Genomic DNA, 20,485 nt, shown 5'->3' on the forward strand with positions numbered 1-20,485 from the left:
CATTTCCCATCTGTATTAAACACTAACATTATCCGCTAGGTTATACATTTCTAACCACCACCACCACCCCCCAGTTAATTTTAAGAATATGAGATACCATTTTCAGCTCAGTTCTCTGGGAATACATTTTCCTGTTCACTACAGGAAAACAATTAATGAGATTCAAGGAATTTATCTATGCACTCACAGAGAAGCCAAATTAACTGTATCTCTAATAATTCATTCTGCTTTTTTTTTAATTGACTGAAGCTGTATCAACAGACTAGACCGCTTTTTTGCCAATACTCATATAAGCAGCACTAAAGCAGAGAATTACATCTGATTTACAGCCTCGTGCTAGGCATATCTCCAAGGTGGCAAGTTCTGGAGCGATTCACCACTGGTAAGCATGCAAAGAGCCGGTGTGATTCGCACTAGATGCTATAACGGGTTTCATGTCATGCTTCCAACACATGAGATCTTATACCTGTTTCAAAAGAAATATCTTTCTGGAGATGTAATACTGCCAATTGCTTAACATGGTTCAACAATGATCTTTCCAATACCTCTCGCAGAGCATAAATTCTCTGCAGTAGATCATTATGTCAGCACTTAGTTAGAACTAAACTGGGTTACTACTTAGTCAGGGTTTGAAACCATATTCAAATTTATGAGATTTCATATTCCAGGAGGGATGGCATAACCCCATGACCCATTTTCTGGTTTAGGAACATAGGAACCAAGTCAGAGCACTTGTCAATTTAGTGTGATCTTCTACACCAGTGATGGCCAAACTTGGCCCTCCAGCTGTTTTGGGACTACAACTCCCACCATCCCTTGCTAACAGGACTAGTGGTCAGGGATGATGGGAATTGTAGTCCCAAAACAGCTGGAGGGCCAAGTTTAGCAATCACTGTTCTACACCAACTGAAACTTCCCAGAATTTCAGCTAGAAGACTTTCCCATCCCTACCTGACAATGCCAGGAATCAAACCACATAATGCATATTCTCTACCACTGAGCTACAACCCCTCCTGTTAGCAGTGATTAAGCAATCAAGAGTTGAATTTTCACCATCTCCTGTGTCCTGAACCCCTGGCCTACCAGGCAACAAGTCAGTATGTTAAGTCCCCAGTCCAAGGTCAATCCAAGTGTCCAAAGTCCATACAGAAACAGAGTCTCACAAGCTGGGCAGTTCAACAGAAACAGAACCTTCGCTCTGCTGCCCTTCTGTACTTTGCATGCCTGTTACAGCATCTAGGCCTGATGAGACGTGTGACCCTCACCTGTTCTAAGCCTACTCCACCTGAGTTATCACACACCTCCTTCCAGAGCTAGCGAGCCCCACCTGGCCAGTTAGGGAGCTGGGCTGTGGGACCTTGCTTGCCTCAGATTCCTAGAGCACCCCATCCTCTGCTCCCTACACCGCAGAGCCCACAAGTAAAGTAGGAGATAGCAGTTGCTAGCATTCTATTTATTTATGTGAGGTTTCTTTTTTTTCATTCATGTTAATCAAGCCTGAGGATGCTGATCTTGAAAGCTTTCTGGGCAAGTACAACTTTCTCAATTCCATCGTCATTTTATTCTTTCTGGTTAGTTACCACTGCAATATTTTATCTATTTTTGATGGCAAATTACTGTTTGGGGTGAATATGCTTTCTTACAAACAGCCCAGAGAAGTTAAAAAATAGAACAATAATGGGATTGGTTAACAAGACCTCCAAGCAACATGAATCAATCTCTGCTTGGAACTGATGAGCCTTGTCAATTAAAAAAAAAAGGATTTTGCACCAAAATTACCATTTTTAATGTAATTGTCTAATTGCAATAAATCATGATTTTTAGTGGGAAATGGTTCAATGTTCTTTATCCTTCAGGCTTTTGAGTCTGAATTAATTAAGCAAAACCATAAATGCTGATTAATCCTTTCATGGTTGACAGGAATATCAGACCAGGCTTGGGAACCTCAGACCCACAGGTCAGATGTGGCCCTCCAGGCCTCTCTGTGTGTGGTTTTTGGGACTCTCTACAGGCCAAATTTCTTCCTCAGCCACTCCCCCTCTTCTCAGGCCACACCTAGCTCCTTAGCAGTGGTCATTGAGGAAACAGCCATCAAAAACCAAGCACCTTCAGCTAAGTCTGGAAAGCATCAGGTGACCATCCATGCTCATTAGTAAGCAATTGACGTGAACAGAAGACAGCTGTCTTTTCACTTGACGCCACAAGATAGCATTTATGTTACAATAGGTGAACAGAGTAGCATTAGACCAGATTGTGCATGAGCTCAAATGGCATGAAGGTTACATCTGATTTTGTCCACAGAGGTTGAGGTCAATAACTGCCTGTGTTCCACTGCGAGACACTTTTCACTTCATGGGAAACCTAATGTGGAAGCAGTTTATTCCTTCCTAATGAAGACTCATTTCCCAAAAAGGGGTTTTAATCTCTTTTGTGATGTTTAGACATAAGGAAAGCAAGGAACACCCCAGGCACATTTTCATAGAACTCAATTAAAATCAAGTTCATTTGTGCAAGAGGAGTCCCTGTAACTTAATCATTAATAAAACCCAAGATCCCACATGTATTAGACCTGTGTTTCGCTTGGGTCTGAGGGATTGCTACTGACTAAAATGTTTGATGCGATATGGATTTGCAAGTATCATATATGCCTTTGTGCTGTATATCAATGCCATGATATTGATAATAAGGGATTTGCTGGCTATTTACCACTGACATTTTCAGAAGCTGCTTTGTAATCCACAATGATCTCCCCCTGTATTACATTCCTTTTTGTAAACTAGGCTTCCAGGGTTTTACAAAGAAAGGCACTGTATTGTACAACCTGACATTTGGATGCTTTCTCAAGAGATATTAAGAACTTAACATCTTTATTCCACACTTCTGCCAGAGTAGATTAAAAACTATAGAAGGACATTTTTTATTAGAGTCTAGTTAATCTCCAAAAGTTCATGAGTTCATTTATTCACAAAACCATACAGATGCTTCTTGGAAACTTCTCCAAAAACTACAAGCCTCTTGAATCTAGCAAAATTGCTATAAAGACCTACAGAAGAAGCAGGTATTCAGCTGACATTTTCTGCGTTTGCCATTTCTTGTTCGGTCATAAATGCATCTTGAACAACACAACCAAAAGTGTTTGATTGAACTTGAGCAAATTCAATGGATGGCATCCCACAGCTGCAGAGTTTTCAAATTGAAAATAGAGATTTCACTGGGGTAGAAAACGACTAAATTACGTAAAAACTCACCTACTTTTCATCCAGATCATTGTCACTGTTTCCTATGGCTACTGCTATGACACCATTTCTCCCTGGCTGCTGTTGATGCTTTGTCCTTCCTGACTCTGTCACATGAAATTCCAATCAGGATTCACATAGTGAATGTGATGACCTCATGGTGAACTGTATCCAGTCAGATTTGGGCTACATTATGATGTCAGTGAGAGCAACGGGGTGGCAACTGAGAGACAATATTGTTGTTTTTATCAGTCACATAGGCAAGTCCAATTAGCTAAAAAAAAATGGGGTGAAAAATTAAAGCATTTCTTGATAATGGCAATAATTTTCACAAGCAACTTCATCCAAGCCCTGCTTGTATTGAATTAGTGCAGCCTAATTTAAATTTTCCATGCTTCCTCTCATGGTTTTCTTTTGCTCATGAAATGTTAAAATGGAATGGAGGGAGAGAATGGTGTGGGAATTAAAACTTAAAGAGAGAGTTTGATTTGAAGGATACATGAATATAATATTCTTGGCCCGATCTCATTTTTATTGCTAACACACTTCTACCTGTCTATTAGCCCATTAGCAATATTAAAAGCTTACAAAAAAACCTATTCAATGCAACATTTAAATGGCCTTGGAAGACATCGAGAATGTGTTGAATTTAGATGTTTGAAGAGAACTAGAGCATCTTAGGAGTTGGATTTAATTCATAAGAGCATCAGTGCTGGATCAAACCAAAGTTTCATACCAGAACTAGACTGGACTGGCTGTGATGGCCTTATAGTATGCACAATCACATACCACCACCATAAGTATATGGGGTGGGAAGTACAATTCAGATGAGAACATGGAACTATGTCCCTCCAACCTCAGATTACATACACTTAAGAGCCCACAAGGGAGAACTTTAATGACAGGAAACAAGGAGAAAGGGCACTTTGCACAAAGCAGTAGGTCTCCACAACAGCATTGGGAATCTGAACATATTGCTAGCACTTCTCTGCCCAGAACAGGAGTGGGGAACCTTTTTCAGTCTGAGGGCGACATTCCCTCCTGGCCAACCTTCTGAGGGCCACATACCATTGATGGCTGAGGCCAGAGGTAAAAGTGGATGGAGCAATGAATATGAATTTTGCCTTTGTGCAGTAGGTTAGTTTCTTGACACTCAGACATTTTTCCCCTCCTCCATTCAGGCAAGAAGCATCAGCTGTCAGGAACCAGGTCAGCAATAAACCATTTGGTGTCAGTGAAGTTAATTCTTTATTCAAAGAAGTCAAAAACAACACAGGCCTAGTACTCACAGCGACTTTCCCAGTAGGTCTTGCCCCAATGAGGCAGTTTCAAGGACTGAAGTCCCCTGCCTTCCCACCACTCTCTAAGGCTCCTCCACTGATTCCTTCCCCATCAGCCTAAGGCTTTGTCATCTTGTCTCTCCTTGCTTTGCCCTCTTCATTCCTCTCTGTGTTTTGTGAGACCAGGGTAGAGGGGAGCTGGTGAAAGCAGGACCAGGAGACTCTGTGGCTTCTTCAGCAGCCTACCTCCTCTCTGCCTCTTGCCCCCTCCCCCTCCTCTCTAGCCTCCGCTTCTGCTTCTGCATCTGGACTGCTCTCTACCACAGCCTCTTCCTGCTCACTCAACCCTGTTGCCTCTTCAGCATCTGACACCTCCTCCCAGTCTGCTCCCTCTTCTCCTTCTGATCATTCATTGTCATCCCACCACCAATTCCCTGGCTCTGAGCCTTCCTCCCCTGGGGGTTCCCTTGAGGCTTCCCCAGCTGGTGCCTTCCACCACTCCTCTGCATCCAGCCAGTCCATAATATCATCTGAGTTCAGGGACACATTCCAGCCAGTCAAAAGAACTCAAGGAAGTTGCAAAGCAGGACAGGTGAATGGTGTGGCCTGTGGAGAGTCGTGAGGATCAGAGAGTGGTCTCCAGGGATATTTGGTCTCCAGGCCTGAGGCTCCCCATCCCTGGCCTAGAACCTTAACAGGAAGTCCAACCACACTGCTACCATCTGAAGACAAGCATGCAAAGGTTCTTCTGCTCCCAGGCCTGGAAGTGTGGGCTTCATACTGAAACAGAGAAAAGGGCATTAATCCAGACTGAAGCTTCACTTGCATTAACGTTCCATCGATTCACTGTTGGTATAAAATGAAACATGCAGGAAATTGATTTCTTAAAAAAAATATAAAAGACAATGCAAGTGATCATCAGTTACAAAAGAGAGAGAGAAAAGAATGAAGTGAAAAGTTCCTCAGGCAGGCAGGCAGGCAAAGACAGTATTACATTTACAAACTGTATATTAGCCAGCAGGCAAGTTTCTCCTTTATTGTTGTGAACGTCTTTCATTATTAATAGATTGGGAGAGAGGGATAGAAAGTATGTCTCTTAATTCATCTGTAAATCGTAACCTACAGATCATGCAGCCAAGCCTTTCCAATCCACCTTGACTGTCTCCTTGATAGCTAGAATATTTTTAGGCTATTTGACTCTCAACAAGTTCTGCAAACTGCAGGCTTATGCCCTCAAGTACTGGACCAAATATATATTCCACATCTCCATCAGCTTGAAAAAGTTCCCCCCAAAAATCAAATCATAGTTAAATACATACTTTTTTAATATTTTTTAAAAATTGAATCACATCATTAAGCTGCATTACAACCATCGCTACAATATGAAATCCCGGTCTGCAGGCCAAAAGCCTTTCTTGACAAATGTGTTTTTCTGCCTTTCCTAAAAACAGCAGGAAAGGCTCTATTTTTTGCTGGTGGTGATATCCAGATTAGGGCCTTTGCCAAAGTGTGCTGTAGCAGAGGATAATTAATGGTGGGGGTCCAAGACATCTCGGTGCCTGTAACAGAGGACTCTCCTCATTAAAACATATTTTGATGCAATTCAGACATACATGCCAGCCTTCATCTTTTCCTTCACCTTTGTTGTGCCATCCAAAACAAATCACCTCAGCATGATATGGCTAACCCTGATGTCTATAAAGATGAAGGGCCACAGCCCAGTGATAGGGCACACACTTTGCATTTCCAGGAACCTTTGAGAGCTGCTACCTATTAGTGTCAACAATACTGAGCGAGATGGACCAATAGTTTGACATGGTATAAAGTAGTTTCCTGTGTTCCTAAGTAGCTCTTTCAATCCCAGCTGAAATATGGAGCTATATGACCGCACCCTATAACAGGAGTCACCAATGCAGTGCTTGCAGGCACCAGTGTGCCCCCCACCAGTACCTCGTATAGCACCCATGAAAGTAAATAGGCTAAATATCCAGAATGCATGAGAGACTGTTTCTTCCTTCCTGCTCATTTCATGTGAACACTTGCTCAGCTTCTCATATGCACTCCAGAGCATCCATTTTGTGTTACACCACAGCCCCACGGAAGCCATTTTGTGACTGTTGCCCAAGGCACCTTTTCAAAAATCCAGATGTGCCCAGTGGCCTCAAATTTTTGGAAACCCCTGTCCAACTCTACAAGATATATTAATCCAGTAAACTTGTGACCCACCAAGCCAAATGTGCAGCTCGCCACCTATGTATGAAGACCACCAGGAGAGTAATTAACTTCCTGTTCTTCTGCCTTCCTGGATCTGCAAGAAAAAGAAAGGAAAAAAGAAGCACTGACTATACAATGTGTGGCTGATGGTCTATGTTTGGCAATTACACACACACACACACACACACACACACACACACCAGGCATTTCAAAGCAGTCATGACCTCCAAACATAGTCTAATGTGTACGAGTACACAGATACTAATTTATTATTATGTTTCATCTGCAAACCAATAATGTAGTTTGTCTAGTCATATTCTGTCACCTGATATTATTACAGGGAACCCCAGGGAGAAATTAATTTTGCATACTGTAAATGTGTGTGAGTGATCACACACACCACCAATTAAAGTTTCTCAGCGAGTACAGTGACCAACAAGAAAAGAACATGCTCCAGGAATCGTGGCCTTTTATAAGGATCTGCCATATATTACAATGTGATGGAAACAGACTTCTGCTCCTGTCTTGTTCCTATTCTTCTGTGTGTGTTTGTGCAAATGGTACAACTAGACTACACCATAAGCAACCCCAAAAAGTGGGGTTACATGTACCGAACCTACACATGTACAGTTCTTATTACCAAATCTCAAACCATTGAGGAAGCATGTCTTGGAAGTTTTCACAGGGGTCAGGGAATATCACATGGCCTACTCTGGCTTAATGATGCAAGGAGGTCTCTTGAACTATAGCAGATGGTCCCTTTGCAGTTCTCTACAGGGCTTGGTAATGGCACCCATGCTGAAACCTCACTGGACATCTGTTAAATCGATGACTTGATTCCCCACTCTGGGCTGAAATTCTGACACTCTTGTTGGCATCACTGCAGCCTACACTGCAGTTAGTCATTGTGGTCTAAACCACAGCATCTTGGGCTTCCCGATCAGAAGGTTGGCAGTTCGAATTCATGCAACTGGGTGAGCTCCCATTGCTCTGCCCCAGCTTCTGCCAATCTAGCAGTTCGAAAGCATACCAGTGCAAGTAGATAAATAGGTACCGCTGCAGCAGGAAGGTAAACAGCGTCTCCATGCGCTCTGGCACTCATCACGGTGTCGTGTTGTGCAAGAAGTGGTTTAGTCATGCTGGCCACATGACCTGAAAAGTTCTCTGTGGACAAACACCAGCTCCCTCGGCCTGAAGTGAGATGAGTTCCGCACTCCATAGTTACCTTTGATTGGACTTACCTGTCCAAGGGTCCTTTACCTTTACCTTTTTTACCTATACCAATTTAAATACCATACAAGAAGCTCAAGGGCAACTTAAGTCTCATCACAAAAAGTCCTATGTAGGGTCTTCTTGATAGCAACACCACAGCTCTGGAATGTGGGAATGTGTTGTTCCCTGAGATTAGATAATCACAGACACCAGGTGGGTTCCAACAGTGGGTGATAACCATTCTTTTTATCCAGGCCTCTGCCTAACAACACTGGTTTATTTAATTTGAATTGGATATGTTGTTTGTATTTTGTCATTTTATTATATTAACTGAGTGTGTAACCCATTCTGAGATCATATGGGATATAAATTTTTCTAATACTTTTTCCCCTCAAAGAATTCTGGGCACTGTAGTTTGTTAAGGCTTGCTGGGAGTGCTAAATCTGTGAGGGATAAACTACAGTGCCCAGAAATCTTTGGAGGGCGGGATGTGGTTCAAAGGTATAGTGTGTACATGGGACAAAAGAATGTCAAGCTTTTGCAGTCCTGGGAACAACAGGTACCAGCCCATAAATGATATCAATGAATACATTCCTATAAAAAAAATAAGAGGAAAGAAGAGATCATTCTTTGAAAATTAAAGAGAGGCACTTTTCACCTTAACACAAAGCTGTGATGCAACAGAATATAAAATCTTAGGAGAGAAGGATTTATTAGGTGAGACTTAAAGCCACAATGATATATGGGGATTCTATTAGAATGTATTACTCTATAAAGGCCTGTGTTTGTATAACAGCAACCATTATCTATAGACACTCACTTGATTCAAGCTGAGGTAATTTCAGCTATAAGTTAAGGAAGTGTAAGCGAATTTACATCAATTGTGAATGCATCCTTTTATCTTTTTTCTTTGGCTCCATGGCTTTGCTGTTGTGGATCTATTGTCTCTGTTTCCCAGTTCTATTGTCTCCATTTCCCAGTTCTAATCTGGGACGTGGACTTTGTCCATGTGGTGTTTGTCCACACGGAGGCTGTTATTTTCCTGTCAACCAGGCTGCCATCACCCAAGCCCTAACACAGAGGTCGCCGCTGTGGAGTGCTTCATATGTTGGACTTCAACTCCCATCTGCCCCATTCAGCATAGCCGAAAGTGAGGGATTATGAGAATTGTAGTCCATAATATTTGGAGAGCACCACATTGGCTACCCCTGCTCTAGTGTGTTGTTTTCTTATTCATTCAATATATCAGTCAGTCAATCAATCAATCAATCAATCAATTTTTCATTAATTCATTTAAAATGGGGTGGATCAAAGGCTGATTATCTAAAACTTTTCCAATGACCCCCCCACATGAGTCTCTGTCAGTAGAAGCCATTCTGTGGAACTCAGTGAAAGACACTGAGAATTGAGCTGGCTCCTTTCCATACCCTCCAAAAATCTCTCTGATGAAAATAAGGATGTCCTAAGGAAAAACGGGACATTCCGGAATCAAATCAGAAACTGGGATGACTTCTGTAAATCCAGGACTGTCCTTGGAAGATAAGGACACTTGGAGGGTCTGCCTTTCTAAATAGCTCTGCACTCAGTTCTGATTCTGGGTTGTACTAGATCAGAGTAAGGAACCTCTGGCCTGTAGACCTCATTGCCAGGCCTCCCCATTTGGACCACTATGCCATTTTGTCCCAGCCATGCCTACCTGTCAATTTGTGGGCAGATAAAAAGGCAGTTGGGCCGGGCCAAAAGTAGCTTTTGGAGTGCTGCCAATCTTCAAGAGCCCCGTGTACGATGCTTCTGAAGTTCTGGTGATCAGCTGGTTGGCAGGACTCTAAAGTGTCATGCCAGCTTACATGTAATGTTAAGGATGAGCAGCCCCACCCATCTGTCAAATTTGGCCTGTGTGAGGTAGAGGAAATAAGATGCCAGAACTGACTTTTATATAGGCTGCTTAGTTGATGAAGCTGAATAGCTATTAATCATCCACACACCTCCAAAAAAAGATTTACATAAGTGCAGAGCTTCTCCTCACTCCCTTGCCCAAGTAGGTATTGCCCCACAGATACAAAAGATGCCATAAACATGGATGAGCTGCTAACCATCATCTGCTGTAACCCTAGTAAACAACAACAACAACTTTCTCCTCCTCCTCCTCTTTCTCTTCTTCTTCTTTTTATATGCTGCCCATCTGAATGGGTTGCCTCCATCCACTCTGGGTGGCTCCCAACAAAATATTGAAAACACATCACAATAGTGTTCATGTCAGTGGTGCAACCCTGATTTTTATATTTGCGAGCTTCCTATTACACACATAAAATTGGAAGTGGATGGTCCGTGCCTATAAGAATTAACAAATTTCCCTTTATGAGTGGGGTCTGTTTTCCTGTAAAAATAAAACTACATAAAGTGTCTAGTAATAAATTCCCAGAGATCTCAGTGACAAGCTCTTTTGGCAGGGAGGCGCCTAATGGAAATCCAAAGCCCCTTGAATGCAATGCTAACTATAGCTGGGGTAGTAAATTATGAACATGGATGCATTGGCCATTGCCGTAATATCTTAAACCCAGACAATGAAGGAAATGAAACAACAATGAACAGGTAGGCACATAATTCAATGCAAGGGCATGGAATTTATGCAAGGATCCCTCCTGAACGGCAGCTGAATCTTTCAGGGCCCTGGTGATGAACTCTAACTTCTGTGTTTGAAAAACCAAACTTCTGACATCTATGACCCATTGAGGTTCTATTGAAATTTGTGGCGAACAGCACAAAGCAAATCCATGGAGTGCAACCACACTAGGGCAACAGGGTAACTTTCCCATGTAATCTTCAAAAGCCTTCCACCCCAGACAGAAAGTAGAACTAGCAGTTATACTCACCAATATGATAAAGAGGGGTGGGGAAGTGGCTTTCTTTCTGGTTGGGAATAAAGGTTGCTAGTAGATTATACAACTGGGACTGGCGACAAAATGTTGCTTTGTATCTTTGCCCTCCTGTTCAGGACTGCTTTCAGCTATGTCCTCCTCCAGAAGCTGTAAACTGTAAGGTTCTCAAGCAGACTAATTATTGACAAAAGTGCTGTGGGCGCCAGTACAAAATGGCTGCCAATGGCAAAGAAAGAAAGAAAGAAAGAAAGAAAGAAAGAAAGAAAGAAAGAAAGAAAGAAAGAAAGAAAGAAAGAAAGAAAGGTATTCGGCACAGGTGAGTACCATCACAAAAAGCACTGTGTGCATTTCTCTCTCTCTCTCTCTCTCTCTCTCTCTCTCTCTCTCTCTGTGTGTGTGTGTGTGTGTGTGTGTGTGTGTGTGTGTGTATCACAGAGAGACATATCACAAAGTCTCTGGTAAACTCAGGTAAAACTTTACAAAATCATTTTCGTCCCTGTTTACCTCCTACACACTGTTTAGCTTTTAAGGGCTTGTTTGTTTTCTCAGATTCAACTATACACACATATAATCTTAGTAAAATGCACCCCCTTCTAATTTGCTCCCCAAGCCACCCCCAGAGTATTAGCAGTGCCTCTACATCTTTTCCAAGTAAGGTTTCTGCTGTTTTAAATTCTTCCCTGCTATGATCTCTCTTTGTTTCCTTTGAAATTTATCTTCGGTTAAGTTCCACTTTATTATATGGCTGCTGTTTCTGGTTATATATTGTCGAGGTTTTCCTTTCTGGTACTCTATGAGTTGGCTGACTGTTTTTCATTAATTCTTTGGGACTCTGGAAAAAAAAGCAATTCCTTTATTTGAGAATCCTGACATTTATTAGCATAATAAAACTCTCAAGATGAAATTGCAGTTTTCCAGCCGGTAATTTCATTTGCCAGAGAACTTACAAGGAATTTATTTTAAAGCCAGGTAAAACCTAAAATATGAGGCATGCATGAAATGCAGACTGGGGGAAAATGAAAATGGATTACCAAATGAAAAATCACACTGCTGTCCCATATATGTTCATTAGGAAATGGCAAGGAAGATGGGATGGAGACCAAACTTTCTGCAAGCTGTTCTCTCTTTGGGGGTTACTCTTGACCTCTGCTCTGATCATGGCACGTCAACAAGCATCTGTTGGTAGAGATGCCTTTCACTGCTTTCAGTTGAGTGATCATCAGTGCCCTCTCCTGAAGGAGAACGATCCGGTCAGTGTCATGCATCCTTTGGTTTCTTCCTGCTGGAAGTATGCTACATGAAGCCATCTCTGAAGAGCATCCAAAATGTGGAAGATGCCTAATTATTAACCAGGATTGGCTGCAGGAAGCCTGGAGCATCAAGTCTGAAGATCCTCTGCCATCCAGTTGGTTTCTTAGCCCAATGCCAACTGCTCTGGTGTTGACCGTCAAATTTCTAAATCAGGTGGGCAACCTTTGATTCTCCCGGTGTTGCTGGACTACAACTCCCATTATCTCTCATCATTGGCCATGATGGCTGGGGCTGAGAGGAATTCATATGCAACAACTTGGTTCCCATTCATGTTCGCCTTTCCCCCTTCAGTACTTCCCTTCCCATGTATTCACGCCATCTTATGAGGGAGTGCTCTGAACATCTCCGCCTTCAGAAAGGAGACTCGTGCTCAAGGAGGTTTCTTCAGCTGTGGCTTAAGGTGGTCAAAGTCTTTTTATTTGGGGGGGGGAATCTTGGGAGTAGCAGAAGTTTGATTTGTCCACTTTTCATTATGCTTTTACAGTTTTTGTCAACATCTTACTGTTATTTCTTCTTTTTGAATGCTTTGATATAAGAGGTGCTTGCTTGTTGTTCCTAATGTTATTTTTATCTTTAATGTTTAATGCAGGTCACCTAGATGGCCTTTATTTAAACCCTAAAGTGGGATATAAATAGTATCTCCCAATTCAAACAGAAAAAGGCCAAGGATGATGGGAATTATGGTCCAACATATGGAGGACCACGGGTTCCTTGGCCCTGATGTAGGCTAAATAAAAAGTATTTGTGTTGACATTTAAGATCTAATCAGTTGTAGTGAACCAGTAGCTCTCTTGATGCTAGACATGGCCACTGGTCAGGGATGGTGGAATTTGCAATCGAGCAGCATCTGAAGGGTCACATATTTCCTATTCCTGCCCTAAATGGCCTAAAACTGGAAAAATATAGAGATTGCTTTTTCCACCATGAGTTTACAGATTTTGAGATTCTCAAATGGGTTTTTGCTGTCGGTGCATTTCTTGTCCAGATTTAGGCTGTGTGGCAGAAGCAGGGTCTTCTTTGTGGTGACCCCTCCCTTGTCAAACGCCTTCCCTTGGAAGTCCAAAATGTTAGTTCCTGCTGATGACTTTTTATAAAACAAGCTAAAGCCCTTTTTTCTGCTATCTTTTAGGCTGCAGTGTCAGTCCTTTCTCTGTGTTTGTGCTGCCAGTGTTTTAGTTTTATTATTTTCTCAGTTTTTAATAGTCAGATTGTTCTAACAATTTTTATAGGGTAAATCTGAGGCGGGGAGAAGATGGAAATAAATCAGATCCTTTCATATTCCAATGAAAAACTCACCAAAGTATCACACAGTCATAATGTTATTTGTCATCATAACTGAGGCTTGGTACAAAGTATAAAAATGCATGAGTATAGTTGCCCATATAGGCTTGTAATTGAAAACAGAGGGACGAAAGGAAGAGATTTTCCTAGCTAAATAAAAACAAAAGCAAAAATATCCATAAGATGCCGATGTTTCACAAGTGTTTATTGCTCCTTATAAAAAGTTGGTAATGAGTGCAACTTAGACGTCGGTATGTTTTATCCTCCAATATTTGCCAGGTGGCAATATGTACACTTTTACACTTGACAATTCAACCCTGCATACAAGTCAAGGCCTGTTGAAAGGGAAATCCCTCTTTATAATGGGATGGTAGGCAAGCAGTGTGAGGAAGCCGTTCTAGGAAAGGGGAGGAGGCTCTAATGGCTGTAACACCCCTGCTAAAGGACTGTGAAATGTATTAATGTTGGTCTCCCTTTCCACTCTGTATAGGCTCAAGGCACATGTAACAGCTGCTGCCGCGTTGGTTTCAGCCAGGAGCTGCCCCAATGATTGGGGGTACTTAACCCCGTCCCCATAGCTTACCTTTGACTCCACCCCCAATACTTTTCTCTTCAACCAAGCTGTGATGCCAGAATTGAGCTTGGCTGGAAGAAAGGTTATGGAAAGAAAAGTGGTGGGTGCAAGGATGGTTTTGCTCTCCTTACTGAGGTAAAAATAAAAATCAGACCCCCACTTTATGCATACCTGGGGAAGACGAGGTTTAAGCAAATGGGGCTGCTAACATAGTTAGCATAGTTTGAAGACTAGAAAAGACCTATCTCTACATAGCCATACCATTAATCTGCATCTTTTTCAGTCACATACATTTAGCTCCTGAATGCTACCATTTTGAGAATTTCACAACTCACTATATGCTAAATAAGTTCCATTACCAACCATCTATTTTGCTACAGCTATCAGGGAAATTTTTTGTGGGGTGTGTGTGTGATTTTTTGATCATCACTGGTGGTTTAACCCTATTCTGAAGGACAATTGTAGAGGAATTGTTTTCTCGTGCTTCCAGTTTTAAATGGCTAATAAGATAAATAATGGCTGCGAATTAAAAATTGGATTGCCTACATAAGACTTTTTCTTGGTTAACATTTGCCATTCATTAGCTGGTGATAAACTGCTATCTTATATCTCAAGGTGGAGTCATTTCACTAATTATTTCTGTTCTCCAGAAATATTTACTATAGTCTCCACAGTCATTCAAATAAAGGGCTATAATCAGGTGGGTTCTTTGTTTGTCTGCAAGGCTCCAGCAGCAACTCTCCGCCAGAGGATGTGATTATTTCTTCCTAGAAAGAGAAAATAAATTGCATCATCAGTGTGAAAAATAATCATGTTGAAATGACTATATGGCTTACTATATACTGCACTTATGAAGTCCCATAAGCACATCTAGGTTCATGCTGTAAGATGTTTTAATTCTTTTGATGGTTCATATTAAACCAGTTGACAGGAGACATATTAGCATAGTGTTTAATATCTGGGGTGGGGGGAAGAGGGAGATCTTCATGATTAATCATCCTGTTCTGCCTTCTAACAGCTCAGCAAGGGATTTTTTTCTAAAGAGGAAAAAGGGAACGCACAGACTCACAGCCACATGATCAACAGACTGATATAATGTATCTATAACTGCAGCGCACTATTTCTGACATAGCAACTGGGTGTTCAAATGCATCCCGATATTAAAATAGATGATAAAAAAGCTCTCTCTACACACGCAGAGCTAGCATGTTGGGGAGAAAGCTTAACTGGCAAGTTTTATGTTGTTGTCATTTTTGAGATGAGGGACCATTCGAGCATTTAATCCCTCACCTGCAGTTTGAGGTGCTGCAGTTAAGCAAGGGCTGTGTCATTAACGGCCTGCTAATCATGTAGCACAGCTCCTAAGGTTCACGTGAAAACCTCATTACCTCCATGCTAAACAAATAAACATGGGATGCAGGTGGGACCACGGCTAGGATGATTAATCATTCCACCTCAGCTCAGCTCAATGAGAAGAGACTCGCTGGTGCTCATGTACATACTTACCATTGTTTGTTTTCAGTCTGGAAATAGCAGCTATTATCTTTCTCCATCTAGGATGTGGCACTGTCTAATCATGCAGAAGTCGAAGGATGCATTATTCACCCATTCCTATTCATCTTTGCCTTGGATATGAGTTTCTTCCTCCCCACCCTCTGCCAGCCCCACCTCCTTTTAAATGCATGTTCTCTTGCCTGCTGCCTGTTTGCAATTGAATCACTTGTATCTAGATCATCTGATGCTTATACATAAACAGCAATCATCTGAAACAATTCTAAAATGAATTTATTTTCGACAGCCCTAGCTTACAGGCCATTACTCATTGAAGATTCACTTTTTGCCATGTCTGGTACATTAAGATGCTTCAAGAGAACTGAAAAGATTTTGTCTCTGTGTGTCTGTGTGTGCACAGGAGGGGGGGTATAGTTTGTTTTGTTCAAATATATATTGTGCATGCATACACAACCAACGCCAGAGATCAGAAAAGCCCAGGGCCAGATTTACGTCTAAGCTAAACAAGCTATAGCTTAGGGCCCCACTCTCTTGGAGGCCCCCGAAAAATCTAAAGGGAAAAAACTGGATGTACTTTGATAAAACACATATTTTGTAATGTGCAAATGGCTTTAGATACCTATTAGGTCCACAAATTACCTTATAGCATACGTTCAACAACAAAAAATTGACAATTTGTTGTTGACAAAGGACAGCTGGACATAAAAAGGGCCCCATTACCTTCAATAGCTTAGGGCCTCATCAAACCTAAATCTGGCCCTGGAAAAACCAAAGACAAAAGGGTGCAGCCTATTGAAATCAGTAGCAAAACTGACTTTCATGGAGAAAGTGGCAATCCTATGTCAGGATGCCAAGGGTCTTGTAAAAGAGTTCCTTCTTCTCTAGTGCAGTTTCTGGATAACTGGAGTCAAGTTACATGAATACACTGCAAATGCAATTGTATGGCCTGGAAGAGCCACTCTTGACCCTGGCACAATGATCACAGCTGCCTGGTGTAATATGGATCCCTTGCTTAGCTCCATGGTGAAGATATGTCTCTGTGACACGCCTGGCTAGTCCACAGACCACCTCTGGCTAGACAAGCCACAGAAAGTGGCTTGCTAGTCCCCACAGATTAATCTCCTGTCCTTAATGCTGTGGCACTCAGCATTGAAATCAGGAAATAAAGTGCTCTTCCAGCTGCTGAGGGAGACTAAAGGGCAGCATTCCTTCCCCTACCCCAGTGTTGTCATGGTGGTGGGTTGCCAGAAACACAATCTTTTGCTCTTTACATATCTAAAACTGACATAAGGGACTGAGGGCATGCATTTGCACCACTGACAAACTGGTTTAAGAGCCATTCCCTCTCCCCACAGAACTCTGGATTGTAGATCTGAGGCAGGCAAAGGACTAGAATCTCTTGGTTCTGGAAATGGCTGCATACACACGATACATTTCAAGAACATCTTTCCTCCAAAGAACCCCGGGAAATGTAGTATACCTCTCATAGTGCTACAGTTCCCAGCACTGCTAACAAACCATAGTTCCCTGGATTCTAGGTGGTGGGCGATTGTCCTTTAAGTGTGTGTACGCAGCCAGTGATGACCCTAACCACAACCCTGCTTCTGCAAAGTGCTTTTAGAACACATCTGAAGGATATCCACATACAAAACCAATGTACAGTGGTACCTCGGGTTAAGAACTTAATTCGTTCTGGAGTTCCGTTCTTAACCTGAAACTGTTCTTAACCTGAGGTACCACTTTGGCTAATGGGGCCTCCTGCTGCCGCCGCGCCGCAGGAGCACAATTCCTGTTCTCATCCTGAAGCAAAGTTCTTAACCCGAGGTACTATTTCTTGGTTAGCGGAGTCTGTAACCTGAAGTGTCTGTAACCTGAGGTACCACTGTATCTACAAACCTGCACATCATTGGTTCAGGAGGGCTACCTGTAGCATTTTCTGCATTGTGTTTAAATGTACATGAACTTGACTTTGGGGTCTTTATAAACTCTCTCTCTCTCTCTCTCTCTCTATATATATATATATATATGAGATTTAATAATAGCAGGTAGACTGGCTGGTGCCTGTATACCATTGCATTTTTCTGCCATTACCACAGCTGGCTCTGACTTTTTTTCCTGTATTTATTGTTAAGAGTGCACTCAGATGAAAAAGGCACCGGAGTTAGTGGCTGGGGAGATAAGGACGGGGCAACATCCCAAGACGGCGCTGTTAAATCTCTTTCCCATTTGACCACAGACAATTAAGCGAGACTTGCCTGCTCACTTCAGGGGCCAAGCAAGTCCTCTAACAAGCTTGTCATAGCTGCAGCCATTGATTTTTCTCATCGGGGGACATCCCAATCTATTTTATTTTGAATGTCAGAGGCTAATGGACGTTTTGCTTTTGACAGGTGTCCCTGTGCTTCCTCCCTAGATGGATGGGCTTTTCTTGTGCTCTTATTGCCTATGATGAGCAAGCTGGGAGGAAGAGAAATACAAAAGTTTCCATGCAAGCTTGACTCTAGGGAAAGAAGGTGGATACTGAAGTTGCTGCAGTCCCTGTATCTGAAGTTTGTAGGACTTTTTGTCACTGGTTCTGTAACTATGCCCAGGGTTGTGTGCATGCTGTGATTCTGCAAGGAGCAGTGGGAGAGAAAGGCAATTCAGTTCCCATTTTAAGGTTAGCTCACCTAAATATGCACTTTTCGAAGCAATACTCAAACTGAACGACTGTTCTCTTTTGAAATCACACTTCTCTGAATTTTGCAATTCAGTTCGCCAGGAAAGATGGAGGAAAAAAAATGTATACTACGGTAAATTGTGCATAGAAATGCATATATTAGTGAAAATGGCGCCCCAAAATGCATTAATTTAAGGTAAACTGCTTTGCAAAAATATGAATTAGGCAAGATTGCATACAAAGATGTGTACATTTGGAGAAATCCACACTGGTCAATTTTCATGAGAACTTTAAAAAAATTGCAAACCAACAGAAATGTGGAGAACTTAAAATTCAGATTGGAAAAATGAGAAACTAAGATAAAGCAAAATGGGTAGATTTGTGCATCCCTATCTAGAAGCTTGCAGAAAGTGAGACTGAGTCCACAATTCAGCTTCCTGACTATCTCAGCTGCCTATTTTATTTTATTTTATTTTATTTTATGGTCTTTTTAGTGCAAGATTCTAGACCCATGACCCTTCAGATGTTATTGGACTACAACTCCCATCATCCCCAAGCAATGCCCAGGCTGAATGGAACTGACAATAGCAGAAGGGTCCCAGCCTTCCCATCTTTGTTCTAGCTTTTGTGGCTGCAAACATAAGCTTGAAAGTATGTGGGCAACACCAGCTGAAATTTTAGGGCCAAGCTGACAGTGATGTCATTACATATGCATTGCAAGTTTTTTAAAAAAACAAAATCAAACAAATAACAAAACCAATTGCTAGTGCAGGTGACCAATCCCTTCCACTGCAAAAACAGGTACAGTGGTACCTCTGGTTAACAACTTAATTCGTTCTGGAGGTCCGTTCTTAACCTGAAACTGTTCTTAACCTGAGGTACCACTTTAGCTAATGGAGCCTCCTGCTGCTGTGCTGTGGTGGCGCAATTTCTGTTCTCATCCTGAAGCAAAGTTCTTAATCTGAGGTACTATTTCTGGGTTAGCGGAGTCTGTAACCTGAAGCATCTGTAACCTGAAGCATCTGTAACCTGAGGTACCACTGTACGCAGTATTGCCCAGGTTACCATTGTGATGTCAGAACTCCCAAGCCTGCCAACAGGAGGACAGAGGAATATAAGGAAATCACAACTTTTCCTTTACAAGGGGGACATAGCATTTGAGTCTGTAACCTGAAGCGTCTGTAACCCGAGGTAACACTGTATAGGGGAAAGAGAGGTGGCAGAGGGATGTTTCTAGATTTGTTTGGCAGGGCAGGAAGCCTCGAGTAAAATTTAAGATATTGACGGATGCCAAAGAAGGAGGTGGACTTGCCCTGCCAGACCCCTAAACTTTGTTGTGAACCATCTGCTTTTTGCTGGCTGAGAGAATGGCTGCTTCTTGAAAGCACTGAAGTGTTGGATAATGGCAGACGAAGTTGATGGACTATATGGAATTGGCGGAAATGACTGGCAAGATCCAAGACCAGGGAGAAGAGTCGGTGGAAGAAGACTGGAAAAAGTTTAAAGACTATTTATAGAAATATTGTAAAATTAATAAATGTTAGAAGAATGTTGGAATGAAGTTATATGGCTTTAGTAGAAATGTTATAAGGAATTAAGTATAAATAGATTAATAGAAAATTAAAGGAAAAAAATAAGGTAAGAATGTGTTAAGATAATTATAGGATAGAAAACAGAGGAAGATGGAAAGGAATTGCTGAAACAATTAATAGAAGTGGAATACAAAAAGAGAGGTGTGAGGAGGTCGTTGGAAATAAGTGAATGAAAGATAAGATATTGAAAATGTTTGAGGTGTTTTTAAATTGTTTTTGTTTGTTTTTGTTTTGTTAGTTTAATGTGTTGGTGGGATGTAGGGTTTTTGTATTGTATTTGTATTGTTCTTTTTCTTTTCTTTTTTTGTTTGTAGTGTTGTGTTGAAAATGTTGGTAAAGCAATAAATATCATTTTTTTAAAAAGAGAGAGAGAGAGAGAGAGAGAGAGCGCTTTAACCGTTTACATCTGCCGTGGTACAGACTGGAATCACAAACCAGAAGCCTGCTATTTGCAATGGAAGCAAAGTTTCCTGTGTCAGCTTTCCTCCCATTTCAAATAGCTGGCACATAGGGAAGACTGGTTCTGAATGGGGGGGGCATGCCCCCCCCAACTCTTGACTGGTTGTTTAGTCTTTTTAAAAGCAAACAAACAAACACCTATCTCGTTGGGTTCTCAGAAATCAAAGGAGGGTGTCTAATTGAGACTACCAACCTTTGGGTGCAGAGTAAGGGCACTCATAATCCTTGCCCCTGCTTGCTGATGAAGAGGGAAAGAATACCATATAATAAATTATG

At 41.8% G+C, this 20,485-nt stretch overlaps 1 protein-coding gene and 1 long non-coding RNA gene across 2 annotated transcripts in view; both read right to left on the minus strand.

The window, feature by feature from the left end:
• Nucleotides 1-4,460: 4,460 nt before the first annotated feature.
• On the minus strand, nt 4,461-6,956 carry LOC144328053 (uncharacterized). Its single transcript, XR_013393288.1, has 2 exons — nt 6,743-6,956; nt 4,461-5,296 (listed from the first exon to the last, which is right to left on the minus strand). It is a non-coding gene; the product is annotated as an uncharacterized LOC144328053 (long non-coding RNA).
• A 6,636-nt stretch (nt 6,957-13,592) lies between these two features.
• SH2D4B (SH2 domain containing 4B) overlaps nt 13,593-20,485 on the minus strand; it is an 83,450-nt gene continuing 76,557 nt past the window's right edge. The window contains exon 8 of the mRNA XM_028728446.2: nt 13,593-14,754. Coding sequence (XP_028584279.2) covers nt 14,662-14,754 — 93 coding nt within the window. The 3' untranslated portion in view covers nt 13,593-14,661. The remainder of the gene's footprint in view (nt 14,755-20,485) is intronic.

The sequence above is a fragment of the Podarcis muralis genome, chromosome 6 (assembly GCF_964188315.1).
Source record: "Podarcis muralis chromosome 6, rPodMur119.hap1.1, whole genome shotgun sequence".
Classification (NCBI taxonomy): domain Eukaryota; kingdom Metazoa; phylum Chordata; class Lepidosauria; order Squamata; family Lacertidae; genus Podarcis; species Podarcis muralis.